Source organism: Corythoichthys intestinalis, chromosome 14 (assembly GCF_030265065.1).
Source record: "Corythoichthys intestinalis isolate RoL2023-P3 chromosome 14, ASM3026506v1, whole genome shotgun sequence".
NCBI lineage: Eukaryota > Metazoa > Chordata > Actinopteri > Syngnathiformes > Syngnathidae > Corythoichthys > Corythoichthys intestinalis.
The window spans coordinates 11,955,979-11,970,778 of NC_080408.1; the positions used below are offsets into that span (position 1 = coordinate 11,955,979).

Below are 14,800 nucleotides of genomic sequence, written 5' to 3' on the forward strand. Positions count from 1 at the left end.
AAACACCGCCAATTGCCAAAAAGGGCAGAATTGGTAACACGTGAAAGCGGCATAAAGCCAAAAAAGCGGACCAGAATAGCCAGAGCCTGGAATTATATCAAGGAAAATATGGAGGGTGCCACTGTGTGTACTCTTTGCTAAGTTGAGCTCCCATACCACGGTAGCACGTCGGCTATGAACACTTGAAGCGCCGTCACCCAAGTATAATTTTTGAAGACAACATGAAACAACAAGCTAGCGGATTGTAAGTCCATACAACTTTCTAACGATGTTTTTTAAAATGGAGGTTACCTTTATGTGCGTCGTATCAACGTGCATTTTTATTTAATAAAATAATTAATGTATATATATATAATTATATAATTTTTAAAAAAATTATTATTAAATTTATTAGGATCATGGAAGCTCCCACTTGGGAAAATATATACATACATCCTGTATATACATAATATAATGAAAATATATATGGAAACAGCACTGGCCTGCTTACTGTAATCCATGACTGCACTAATGTTAGTCACTTTATATTATAAAGTATCATTCTGTATATACATATAGTATTATATAGTATTATAGTATAATTACTATAAAATTAATACTGTATATTTAATTTCTGTTACTGTGAGTATGTGTGCCTCTCATTCAAAATAGTTGTGGTAATATTTCAGTGTGCCCTCTACTTTATCTATTTTCAGGTTAAAACAAACAAAAGTTGAACAGTTTTTCCCCTCCCCCAAAAATGCAGAATGCACACCAGAAAAAGCATCTGAACTCACACAAAGTATTCTGAAAATGGTTGTCCGGGACATTTCAATTCATTTTAACATTTAGAACAATATAGACAATGACATACCACAAAAAGAGTGAGAATTGTTTTGACTCCTGTTAAAGAGGTGAAGTCTCAGTGTTTCCGTTTACATTTTTTTGCTCTAGTTAATGCCAGCATCATTTGACCTCATTGTTTGTGATTTATTATTGATTTATTATTATTATTATTATTATTATTATTATTTATTATATTGATTTATGTTATTTATTTATTGCCTGGCACGGCCAGACTGTTCTCCCTGTATTTTTCAAACACTGAGAGAAAAGTCTGGGAACCAGCCCATTAACGGCCTCTCGAGCAGGTACAAAATCAATCGACAGAACAGATTCGTTTATTTGCGTGACATGTTCTTAACGAGCAACGTCACTCTTGCGCGTTGGAAGTCGTCTCCACAACAACACAGGTGGTGAATAGGAGAGCCGAGAATATGTTGCAATCCACGGTAAAATTAGTTTTAAATTACCAAAAACACATCAACACGAGTCATTGACAACAGTCTGTCTCGCGCTAGCCATGTTGAATAAAGTCCACTCTCCTCGTATGTTTACTTCCGCGCGCAAGTCCCTCGTCCTGCCCTCGTCGTTTTACTAACGTCACGTGTGCCCGTCGCTGATTGGTCCACTCCACTGTCTGTTTGCTGTGGCTTGCTCCGCCCTGGAAATTGTATCCGCTGAATGGTGGCCAGACTCAATAGCTGGAACAGCGGTGAGTCTGGTGTACCAGGCAAATTTATTTATACATTAATAAAGAATGTAGGTGTTCCAAAATGTTTTTGTGAATTAATAAGCTTCAACAAAAATTTCATTATTAAAGTAGTAAAAAAAAAAAAAATTATTAGATTAGGCGACTAATCGTAAAAATAGTCTGCTGACTAATCGGGAGGAAATTAGTCGTTTGGGACAACCCTAATGCATTCGTAGTTTAGTTAATAAGTATATTTAGCTGTTTTGAATAGAATTGTAAAAAATGTTAGCGTTTTATAGCATTTACTCTAGTGTACTTTTGCTATACATGTTAGCCAATTGTTCTCATGCTGTACTTAGATCCTTTTTTATATATATACACCGTTTGAGGTATATAAGGTATTTTAATTTTTAAATGAAAGTGCAGTTCTGCATAATTTGAAGAAACACTCGGGAATTTTATTGTGTATTCGGATTTAATGCTCTTTTGAATGTGCAATCTTATCAATCCTTTGTTTTATATCTCCTAAAATTCATTCTGCAACGCATTAAATGTTCCTAACCCCATTGGTGTGTGAATGTGTGCGTGAAAGTGTAAATGTGTGGTAATGTAAAGCGCTTTGGTCATGCTAACCATTTAGATAAATGTGCAACATAGTACCGTATTGTCCCGAATATAAGACAGTGTTTTTTTGCATTGGAATAAGCCTGAAAAAGAGGGGGTCGTCTTATATTCGCGGTCTAGACAGTATACCCATTCACGACGCTAGATGGCGCCAGATATCATTGAGGCGATGTTCTGTCATGACTGATCTCAGCTACTCTCCCCATTCACGACACTAGATGGCGCCAGATATCATTGAAGCGATGTTCTGTCATGATAGATCTCAGCTACTGTCATTATTTTATTGCAATATTTTTCCTTATTCAGATTTGTTTCAAGACTACAGTTACAGTTAGACTTCACTTTGATGGTTAATGCAATTATTGGAATTTTGTTGTTTTATCACAATAGATTGGTTTATTTACGTTTCAAAAACCAGAAGCCATCCATTTACGAATGTGGTTGCACTTTAGTTTACATATTTAAATGTTCAGATATTAAGATTTGAATGAGACAAAATAACATGCCTTTACTCTCAAATATATTGTTATAATCATTTGTTTCGGGTGTACTATAATTTATGTATAAAAATTAATTTGGTGTTCAAAAAGTCTTTTTTTCTCAAACTTGAGTCTTGAAAAAGAGGGCGTTGTCTTATAATCAGTGCAGTCTTATATTCGGGCCAATATGGTACTGTCCATTTACCATTACCATTTAATCCGATTACTCGTTTATTCGAACTAACTAGTTGATAGATTAATCGACTACTAAAATAATGGATAGCTGCAGCCCTGATAACAATTGTCTTTTTTTTGTTTTGTTTGTGTGTGTCAAATGCAGGCACGTGGAACGGTACTACCAAGGTAGCCATTAAAACCCTGAAGCCAGGTACGATGTCCCCAGAGGCGTTTTTGCAGGAGGCCCAGATTATGAAGAAACTGCGACACGACAAGCTCGTGCCTCTCTACGCCGTTGTGTCGGAAGAACCCATTTACATTGTCACCGAGTTCATGGGCAAAGGTCAGTACCGGACTGCTAAGGCAGAATAGTATTGTCCTCTCCAATTTGAGTAAAAGTGCCCCGAGGCGTCACTACTCGGCAACGTTGTGTGTAAAGTTTGTGTGTGTACACTGGCTGACGCATAACCTCCTTGCCTTACTCTGTTGTGGAAGTGATTATCCACAGTAATAAAGCCTTAGAGTATTAAGTGGAGACTTTCACGAGTTTCTTCAGTAGCAGAAACGTTACAACGTGCCACATAAAATTCCAGCTAGCTCATTCCACCCGCACATTATGTGCCTAAAAGCCATTTATCCTCGACTACTTTACATAATCGCTTAGGCTCAAATTTACCACCAGCGCAGTATGTCTATTTACATGATATTTCAAGATGCAATAATCCAGTAGTATCCAGTGGCTGTCTTTACAGTGCCGTACCTGAAACAAACTGCATGTGCCTGCGCCCAGGTTGCACAGAAATTCCCTCAAAAAAAAAAAAGTGAAAAAAAAAACAACCTCACACCAGGCAGTAACAACACACATGTAAATAATATATACAATAAATAAATTGTAGATAGGAGCCAAGCCCTTCTATGGATTGATAAAATCCACAATGTTCGCCCCATCGATATACTGTTATATTCAGGGGTGCACATAAGTGGTCCGCATGCACGCATGCCTACTGGACAGAGACAAACGCGCTGGCCCTCAACGGCTTCCATACGCTTTTGCGTACCGATGGCTGACCACTGTATTTGCGGCAGACACGAGAAAATCACTTCTCAAAATGTCAAAGAGGCAGGCCCCACTGAGTAATTATTTCCGTGTTCCCCCACCCCCGTCAAAAGACAGACGACAGAGACGTCACCGGAGCTACCGCAAAAAAGGACTTTTGCTGAAAAGTGGCTGCTGGAGGTACCATGGCTAGAAGCAAATGATGCTCTCACGGAAATGTGGTGCAACATTTGCCGTGAGAATCCCAATGTCGTTAATAAGAGCAGCGCATTTTATGTAGGGTCAAAGAATTTTAGCCATCCAAACTTTGAAAAGCATGAAAAAAACAGAGCATGTGGCAATTAAGCAAACTATCGATGTCAGACAGGACCCCACTCGCCCTATGGACAAGTGGTGGAAAAATGTTTGCCTGGCTCTGCCAGACTATTCTCCCTGTATTTTTCAAACACTGAGAGAAATAGTCTGGGAAACATCCCATTAACGGCCTTTTCGAGCAGGTACAAAATCAATCGACAAATCATATTTGTTTATTTTCGTGACGTGTTCTTCACGAGCAACGTCACTCTTGTGCGCTGAAAGTTGTCTCCACAACACAGATGGTCAACGGGATAACCGAGAACATGTTCCAATCCGCGGTAAATTCTGTTTTAAATTACCAAAAACACAGCGACACGAGTCATTGACAATAGTCTGTCTCGCGCTGGCCATGTTGAATAAACTCTTCGTATGTTTACTTCTGCGCGCAAGTCCCTCGTCCTTCCGTCGTCAGTTAATAACGTCACGTCTGCCCGTCGCTGATTGGTCCACTCCGCTGTCTGTTTGCTGTGGCTTGCTCCGCCCTGGAAATTGTATCCGTGGGAATGGTGGCCAGACTCAATAGCTGGAACAGCGTTGAGTCTGGTGTACCAGGCAAGAAAAATTTTATTGAAGAACAGCGCCATGCACTGACAAACGTGTTTTTGCTCGCATTTCACAAAGCTAAACATGCACGTTCAATGAGCTCTTATGAGGAGGACATCCCACTTTTACAAAGGCTTGGAGTTAATGTGGGAGCCGCATATGAATGCCCTTTATTTTGAATTAGTGCTTTTATGTTTATTTCTTTACATTTCACTTCAAAGTAATGGCAATTTTGTTGTGTCACTTGATAATCAAGCATTAATTGTTAATATAATTAATTAAAGGTAATTGGCTCTAAGTAAAGCTTGTCATAATTTTATCGCATCAGGCGGGTCGGCTCTCAAGCTCAACCAAGTCACATCTCCAGGTCCTCCTCTGAGAACCTGGGCAAAAAAATATATGTGCACCCCTGGTTATATTATTGCCTATAAATGCTACCACATGGCGGCAATTAACTTGCTTTGTCCAAATAACGGTTTTCAACTCTCTTCAAGACCAAAAACCAAAATCTGGAAAGCGTAAGCCAGGAATATATGACTGGCTTAATGAAAGTACAAATATGGTAACCATGCAGATAAATGCGCTATACAAGTACAGTCCATTTACCATTAAATGCTTAGAGGACCTGGGATGATTACATGAGGGTCACCTCCACATAGTTGTATGACACTATATCGAAATGGTTACTGTATGTATCGGGATACTTTGTATCCCAAAAGGCTCCTGTCAAGAATCGATAATATCGTTTTAAAAAGGTGTCATTGTTTAATAAAAAAAAAAAAGGGAACCAACAGATTGCTAGCAAAATTTTTCCACTAGAACGCTACTTATCCATTTCGGTTTTTGCTTTGGTTTCCCTAAAATCCGGTCCGCATTTTATGGCAAACCTTCAGCACACTAGCATTACCGTCTCCCAATTAACCTCCATGGCATCTCCTACATTATGACTGCAATGTAAATTTAAAGTTTATAGGGAAAAATGTCAGCCGTCACCTGAGCATCTTGGAATGCCTGTCTTTGTCAAAAAAAATCTCCCCATCATGCTGGGACTGCATCCAGGGCAAACAGCTGAAGGGAGTGTGTAGAATAGCTGGAGATGGAGCAACAAAGTGTAGAGAAGATTGGGGAGTAGAAGCCATTTTTGGTTTAAAATAGTATTATTTGCACTGATTTTTTTAAAGCCTTGGTACAGTTGATCAAGAGCAGAGAACTGATGCTGAGTTAATAGTTGATTTTCCACTGAGGTTGTTAGTGTGTTTTACTTTTTTAGACAGTTTACAATATTATTTGCACGTTTGCTGACTGAATATGCCATTTGTGTTTGTTATTTATAATATTTTGTGTTTATCACTGAATAAACAGGTCAGTTTCTTGTTACCAACGATTGTGTGTTATTCAAAGTCACCTAATTCAGCTGGCTAGTTGTTATCAAGAGTACTAAAACCCTTTTCAACATGAGTCTGACAACTAAGTAAGGAGGCTAAATAATTTTAAACTTTAATACATGCTCAGATAGGCCGGTATCGGCCAGTATCGGATCGAAAGGGGTGAACAATATCGGTATCGGATCGGAAGTGCAAAAACCTGGATCGGGACATCCCTAGTCCAATCCATTTGAAGTAGGAGGGATAGCAGTGAATAAACACACTTCAAATCGATTGGACGTCCACTACTGATACTCGTTTTAATTCACGATGGAGGGATGGAAGAGCTTGATTAACTGTTAATTGTAGAATAGAATGATATCCTTACCATTGTATCGATAATTGTTTTGTCGCCATATTGTGAGATAATGGTTATCGTGAGCCTTGTATCGCAAATCGTATGGTATTGTGAGCAGTGTTGTTAATCTTACTGAAAAAAAGTAATTAATTATAGTTAAAAATTGCTTCTCCCAAAAAGTAATTGCGTTACTAACTCAATTACCTGAATGTAAGAGTAATTAGTTACGCGGCAAAGTAATTGGTGATAATTACTTTTTTTTTTTTTTCCCTCAAAAAAAAAAAAAAAAAAAACATTGGCCACACGATGGGAAGTTTTTTGTGAAGGTTTTTGGTACAATTGGCCCGAGCCCAATTCTTTACCCTAATTTACCCTTTACCCTGAATCAGCTGTTAAAAGTTGTTAAAATTGCTCCCATTATTGCATTAGTTCCCTTCTCTCTACTTTCGACATATGAAAGTTTTAAAACTGTTTCATCATTTAAAGATAGATTCAAGTCAAGATTTTGCCGATTTAGAAGTATTTTAGATTAAAAGTTACTTAGGTTCGCGAGGAAGGTTCTCTACAACAGAGCCGTCCTAAAAAGTCTACTGCTTTAAGATGGCGGCTGTCTACTAACTCATTTAGTGCCATGTCTGTCATTTTGCATCTAGTTATATCTATGTACAGTACATGTGATATCTACCATGTCTACCATATCTACCATAACATGCGGGCGTAGTTTGTAGGCTATCGGCTACAACATGTATTATTGGAGCTACCTAGGATCGCGTTTGCTCGGCGTCACAACTTTCTTGCCTCCTCCCTACTCCTCTGCTCTGTCGTCTCGGTGAGTCCGTCTCCCTCAGACTTTTCGACGAATATAGTAACGCATGCCTTTCCGTCCTCAGTAACGGTAACGGCGTTGCCAAGACGAGAAAAGTAATTAATTAGATTACCCACTGCTGAAAAAAATAACGCCATTAGTAACGCTGTTATATTGTAACGCCGTTATTAACAACACTGATTGTGCGTGACCCAGCCAGATGCAATTATTTGGGACTTTTCACTGAAGTTCATATTTTCAGTGGATCTTTGTTATATAAGTAGAAGCAATGTTTTTGTTACAGCGGAGTTTATTGATCCAATTTGTGCATTTATGCTGCATTATTTGAGTTTTATCCACATCTACAAGCAGCCTTATTCTGATCTGAATATTAAATTATATGTATTAGCGCCACATTAAGATTGTCTCTTATGTTGCCATAATACACATCTTAATTGTGCTACTTGACAGCAAAAAACAAAATTCATTAATTTCCCGAGGCTCTTATCCTTGTGTTGCTTAAACTATGCAGTGTTAATTCGGCCTCCGCAATTTAAATGTACCACTTTGCTATTTTTATATGATATTTTATTTTTTTATTCTTGCTCCTCAAACTTTTGTCAGGGAGTTTGCTGGACTTCTTAAAGGAGGGAGATGGCAAATACTTGAAGCTGCCCCAGCTGGTGGACATGGCCGCGCAGGTAAGATGCAAAGACGGGCCTCTGCTTGTTAAGCAGTGAAGGAAATACGTGTCAAAACAAAGCATGCGAGTCAGGTTGACACAAGTGCCGTGCATGGTTCGCTGTTCGGGTTTTTATATTCATTGAATATTAAGCTTTCTCTCGCTTGGCTTGCTGGCCCTACCTGTGTGCCTCCCTTCGTCCTCCAACACTTAGCTGCCTATGGAGCCAAAGTGCTGCTCATCAGAGCCCCTTAGACTCCCGCAATGCCTCTATCTAGTGATTTGTTTTGCTTTCACTTTGCATCACCACACTCACTCACACTTACTCACTCAGCATGGTTGGAACTGAGAATACAGTAAAGATAAAAGGGAGGCACTTTTATGGGTGTTGGCAGACACGTGATGTTTTGGAAATAATCAAACCTGCGTGAACATGATTAGCCCTCAAATCTTGCTCAAATAACCTCTGATGAACGCAATGCTCAAGGGATTTTGAAACTATTTCTCATTTCAAAGATAACATTCTTCTAAATTGTTAGAATAGCTAATAAATCTCAGTGGTCTTGAGACTGTAGTATTATAATTTCTAATTAGTATTATAAAAACTAGTTAATACTACTACTCAGAGGTTGCGCTAGAAATTTTTGTTGTCTGTCATTTTGACTGACAGGGTCATAAAAATCCGGTCATAATCTATTTTTACCCGTCACTTAAAATTTTTAAATGATAATGATGACATATTCAATAGTATTTAGTTTTCATTCATTTTTAATTAATATTGTAACGCTTGCTTGGCGGCGAAAAATTAAACACGGAAGTCGTGGTATTTTTCTCCCTCTTTTTACTCTGCTTACCGCCAACAACACCAACAAAACAACAACTCCGCCCCCAAAGAAAAAGAGGCAACTATTTTGACCCCAATCACCAACGTCACACAATGATCTTAATTGTGGTTGTCAGCCCAAAATCTTCTAAATATATATTAAATGCATCTTACCAGATATAAAATGACTACTACATTAGGCCTGAACGATATTGGGAAAAACTATTGCTGCGATTTTTTGTGTGTTTGCGATATATTGCGATATTATATTGCGATATTTTAAAAAAATGTATATATATTTTTTTCAAGATATTTTCACAAGATGACTTAAATAGCTGTTTGGAAAGACTTTAGATCACCACAGTGTACAGTCATCCCTTGTTTTTCGCGGTTAATAGGGACCAGAACCCGCCGCGATAAGTGAAAAACCGCGAAGTAGCCCCCCCCATTTAAAATTTTTTTTTTGTGTGTGTGTTTTTTGTGCCCCATGTATTTATTCAGATTTAGCATTGGAAAGAGATACATACAGGTTGACCCAAAAAAAAGTTTACACTCAGTTGACTGCTTGTTTAAAGCCATTGAAACATATCTAAATAGGTTGTCATGCTTAAGTGATTCATTAAGGTCACTCAGTGCAGCTGGTAATCTCTCGTCTGTACAATTCCTGTGCTTCTGCTGAAAATGAAGAAAACTTTAGCTGTACCTGAATTGCTGCGTGCCGGTCTGACACCTACTGAGATTGCAGCAAATCTGAGAATATCCAGATGTGCCGTCTACAAAGTTAAAAAGAAGCTGAAAGATACTGGAACAGCCTCACGAAAACCTGGGTCTGGAAGTGCCGATCTGTGCGGACCAAAAAGTTAATTGACAAGGTGATATGTGGCCACCCCATAGTCCAGATCTCAATCCCCTGGATTATAGCATATGGGCAACTGTGGAGGACAGTGCCTGTAAGAAGCCACAAACTTCTGTGGCAGCCTTGGAGAGGTCCATTGTTAGATCTTGGGAAAAGATGACAGCATCCTACATAAAGAAGCGTTCCGCAGGCGCCTGGAGGCTGTTGTGACACTTAAGGGAGGACACATTGAAAAATAGAGTGTACTGTACATGTTCTTTACAATAATGTATAATTTGTGATTCAATTATAATTCTAAACTGAATAAACATGGCATTTAAGTTGTATTATGGCAGTGTAAACTTTTTTTTGGGTCACCGTGTATAAGACATGTTTTTTTCTTCCCCCCCCCCAAAGTGATTTAAAAAATGTATGTAAATAAATGGTTTTTAAGCACTTCAAATTTCTTAATCATGATAAGTTTTAAACATAACTGTCCAACCAAATCATTTTTGAACAAGAATAAAGTACTGTAGCAGATAAATGCTTGGCTTTATTAAATGCTTCTGTTTATCTACTTTAGCTGTGACCGTTGAAGTGACATGTAGAAATTTCAAACTCCTCATGATCACTTCTGGCATTTAAATGTCTCCAACGTCCCCGCAGTACACACATTCATTCCAGCGCGGCTTCCTTGCAACTGTTTAACAAGTTAAACGATGATTGACAGATGCCCGTGTGAAGTCTGCTTCTTTGGCCAGATCAAAGCCATTGTTGTGCCGCAGTGACTGAGAGGATCAAAAGGCTGGGAGAGGGAGGGTAGGAGGCTGTGCGCAGACCAGAAAGTGAGGCGTATGTGGATCAAAAAAAAAACTATCGCACGTACTTGCGATGGGACTATTGCGCACACGCACATCGCGATGGCGATGTTTAAACGATATATCGTTCAGGCTTATACTTCATAGTCTGTGGTGATCGTTTGGTGCCCAGATTTCTTGTCGAATTACAGCAGTCCATCTCGCTCTCCTCTTCGGGTCTCTCAGAATACGGTAGAACTTCAAGTCTCTCCGTCTATCTTCTCTGTTACTGCAACCAACCGCCACACACACCTTCACCGTTTTGATTATTAATATTAACGAGCAGAAAAACACGCCGTAATAGGAGGCATGTACGTAGCAGTAATGTGTAAACAAGACGAGTTGACACACAATATGGCGGCTCAAGTCAGGGGGGTGGAGTTGTGACGTCATGTGATTGGGGTCTATACACAGGCGGCAATCTAGTCCACCAATTGGATGAGGCGCTGGCCCTGGTGCACCAATAAGAACCTTGCGTTGATGTGTCAATCACGGTGCCGCCACCAGACCCCGGATATGCTACAATATTCTGACAGAATAGCCAACGACGTCATGCATTAAGAGAGACAATAGCTAATTAATATGCTCACTCGCCACCCTGTGGTCTGGGGTGTGAATTGCAACCTGTCAAAATGACGGACGGACTTCAGTTTTTTCCGTCACCCTTTTAAGAAACCGGTCAACGACGGAAAATATTCGGTTAACGCGACCGTTGCTACTACTACTAAAACTACTGTAGAACTACTCTCCCGATCGCTCTTTTCATGACCTTTTACAATGCTTTTGCTGTATTTACCGTTTCCGGGTAGATTGCGGATGGCATGGCCTTCATCGAGAGGATGAACTACATCCACAGGGACCTGCGAGCCGCCAACATCCTGGTTGCTGACAACCTGGTGTGCAAGATTGCCGACTTCGGCCTGGCACGGCTCATAGAAGACAACGAGTACACGGCCAGACAAGGTGTGTTTTCTTGCCAATGTGTCGCCAATTAAATAAAAAAAAATTTAAACATTTAGAACCACCGCGTCAAACTGTCTCCCTTTTCATTTCAGGAGCAAAATTCCCAATCAAGTGGACGGCGCCAGAAGCAGCTCTATACGGCCGCTTTACTATCAAGTCAGACGTTTGGTCGTTTGGTATACTACTGACTGAACTGGTCACCAAAGGCAGAGTGCCCTATCCAGGTGAGCCTTTTTTTAACCATGTAAAAGAAGCTGCTATGCTAATTAGGGCTGCAGTTATCAAATATTTTAGTAATCGAGTATCCTACTGAAGATTTCATCGATTAATCGGATAAAACTTTTTTTTTTTTAATTAAAGAGCAATTATAAATATACATGAGAAAACAAAGATATTTCACCTAATATTGAACTATTTTTAGACGAACAACATCTTCATTTTCGATGTACATTGTTGAAAACAGCCAACATTTGCATCTCACATGTGACTAGGAAAAAAAAAAAAATTCACTGCTTTTACTCAAAAAACTTCAGATCTTATTTTTTTAAAAATCTGGTTTCTTACCTAAAAATATCATTAAGCTTGATAATGATCACACATCACTTGAAAGTTGGGTATTTTCCCCATGTGTTTCAATTGAATTTCCATTTGTGTCAAGCTATTTTTAAGTACTAGTTAAGTTTTAAATTTGTCTAAATTGTAAGTCCTGATAGGATTTGGAGTTTTTGCAGTGTTCAAAATAAATGTATGATACTTGCTGTATTGAAGCACATTAGGCACCAGTGCTATTTGGTGTTTTATCCATCAATGATTACTGAGTTAAAATTGACAGTTAGCTTTATTATGTTTTTATTTTAAACCCTTATCACTCTACAGCGCTGTGTTTTTTGCAGATTAAATAAAGCTTGAATGAAAGCCACGCATTGACAGTAATCATAATGAATAGAAACCTAACCCTTCGCAGGGCTAACGTTACATTAGCAAGGTACAGTAACGTTAATCTTATTTATTAGCGCTACGTTAACTTAAATTTACCTTGTGCCGCTCTCAGAGTAAACAGGGTGCCTTTGGTGGAGCTGCAGACGTGTTGTAGTAGTATGCAAGCGCTGTCTTTCAGTGAATACATGAAACAGTGTTCGCCTTGGTTTTCAGCTTGAAATGCTCCCACATTTTTTACATTTTCTGCTTTTTCTTGCTGCCTTTCTCTTCGCTTTCGTCGGCGTCTTTGTTGTTACTTCTTTTTCCATCCATGGTTGAAATCAAATATATCCCTTGGCCTGCACGCATGCACACGGCGATAAAGCGCAGCCGTGCAAATTACCGCCCTCATTTTTATTTACCGTGCAATAAATGGACTCATTGCATATCGCGACAGGCTTAGCAACTTCAAGAAAACATGTCATTAGTTAGTTAAATGGACTTACGATCTGCCAGCTTGTTGTCTCCTGTCATCTTCCAAATTTACAACTTGGTGAGAGCGCGCTAGGTGTTCATTCACAGCCTACGTGCAGCCTGATATGCAAGCATGGCATTGAAGAGGCAGGACACAATAGTTTACCTTCCTACGTTTCATTGAAATAAGTCAATGTTTTGGCCATTCTGGTGCACTTTTTTGGCTTTGTGCCGCTTTCCCCGCTTGCATACCGAGTGTCCGACATTCTCAACTTTCCACGCATATGTTTTTTTAACTCTTCATTAACCGTCGACGGGATGTTGTGCTCGTCGACGAATTTGCGTCATTGATGACGTCGACTAGTCGGGACAGCTTTAGCGCGTTGTGCCGCAATAAAAGTAATCCGGGCTAAACGTCATGCTTAGAGCTGGCAAAATTACCGTATTTTTCGGACTAAAAGTCGCTTTTTTTTTTTTTTTTTTTTTTTTTTTTCATAGTTTGGCTGGGGGTGCGACTTATACTCAGGAGCAACTTACCTGTGAAATTATTAACACATTATTATATCATTTCGCATGTAATTTTGGTGTTTTGGAGTGACACTGATGGTTTGATAAACTTGTTAGCATGTTCTTTATGCTATAGTTATCTGAATAACTCTTAATAGCTATGGCCATGTTCGCGTTCTTCCTTAGGCAATGTGTGTTCAATTGTGTTATTGACTTTTTTTAATATTGAAATGCATGCTTTTAGTCTGTGGCGCTTTTACGCCCAAGTGGGGGCGCACTCGCACTTTTTTCCGCGAAGACACTTAGAGCCAGTTGTATGGTTGTTTGAATGATGTGCTTATGCTAGCGAACACATGCTAACCGTTTGTGTCATTGCTGTAATAGCAAAATGGAGGACGAAATTGATTTGTATTATTTCTATTTTTAGTTTCACTCTTCAAATGATGGTGTCATAACGACGGCCAAAATAAAGTCAGCAAATTATACGGACGTCCAGCATAGTCATTTGGGAGTTTAGCTCGCTGTATAGCCAGGACTGAGCCTTAGCGTCCTGGTGAGGACATTACATTCGAATTTCGTTGTTCATGCATCTTGTAGCATTATTATACTTTACACTTATACAGCATGTTGTTCCCTATTGTTTTTTTATTTTAAATTGCTTTTCAAGATGACGTTTCTGTTCTATGTGTTGGATTTTATCAAGTAAATTTCCCCCTAAAATGCGACTTATACTCCGGTGCAACTTATATATGTATTTTTCTCTTCATTGGGCATTTTATGGTTGGTGCGACTTATACTCAGGTGCGAGTTATAGTGCGAAAAATAAGGTAAAAGATTCCTCGATCAATTTTTAAAATCGAGTTACTCGAGTGTTTCGAGTATTCGTTTCAGCTCTAATTCTAATTCTAGCAAGGATCCAAAATCAGTTTTCCACTGAGTTCACTGTTTGTTTCAACAATTGTGATGTGGCTTTCTGGTGGTAGTTTTTCAAATGTGTGCATCTGTGAGTGTCTGAGGACAGCATTGCAGCTTGCACTGATCACAGAGCCGCCATATGGCTGACCTGACCGCCATCTGGTTCCTGTGGCCACAGCGAAAAACCCTTTCAATGTAATTAATTCAACTTCATCTGAAGGACTTCTCTTCCTTTCTATAGTCGTGTTGAGACAGCTGCATGGAAACTTTTTTTTTTTTTTTTTTTTAAGTATACTACTATTTTTAGTGTCAGAACATATGAAAGCTTATGTTTTGCATTTGGACATAGCCACCATTCTATTGTCTCCTTCCCATGTGAGATAATGGGACCCCTTTCCCACAAAGCCATGTGACAAATCTGCTGCGGTCTGACTCCTAACCTCTCGATGAGTCCCATCTTTGCAAGGCTATTATGTCACACAAATGGTCACCATGGAAGGGACTTCCTGTTTAGATGAAAAAATCTTGCACTTTTTTAGCAGAACAGAA

At 39.2% G+C, this 14,800-nt stretch overlaps 1 protein-coding gene across 1 annotated transcript in view; it reads left to right on the forward strand.

The window, feature by feature from the left end:
* The window catches only part of yes1 (YES proto-oncogene 1, Src family tyrosine kinase), a 56,760-nt gene that overhangs the window by 35,765 nt on the left and 6,195 nt on the right, over positions 1 to 14,800 (forward strand). Inside the window, exons 8-11 of the mRNA XM_057857220.1 lie at positions 2,957 to 3,136; positions 7,902 to 7,978; positions 11,284 to 11,437; positions 11,530 to 11,661. Of these exons, the coding sequence (XP_057713203.1) occupies positions 2,957 to 3,136; positions 7,902 to 7,978; positions 11,284 to 11,437; positions 11,530 to 11,661 (543 nt within the window). The remainder of the gene's footprint in view (positions 1 to 2,956; positions 3,137 to 7,901; positions 7,979 to 11,283; positions 11,438 to 11,529; positions 11,662 to 14,800) is intronic.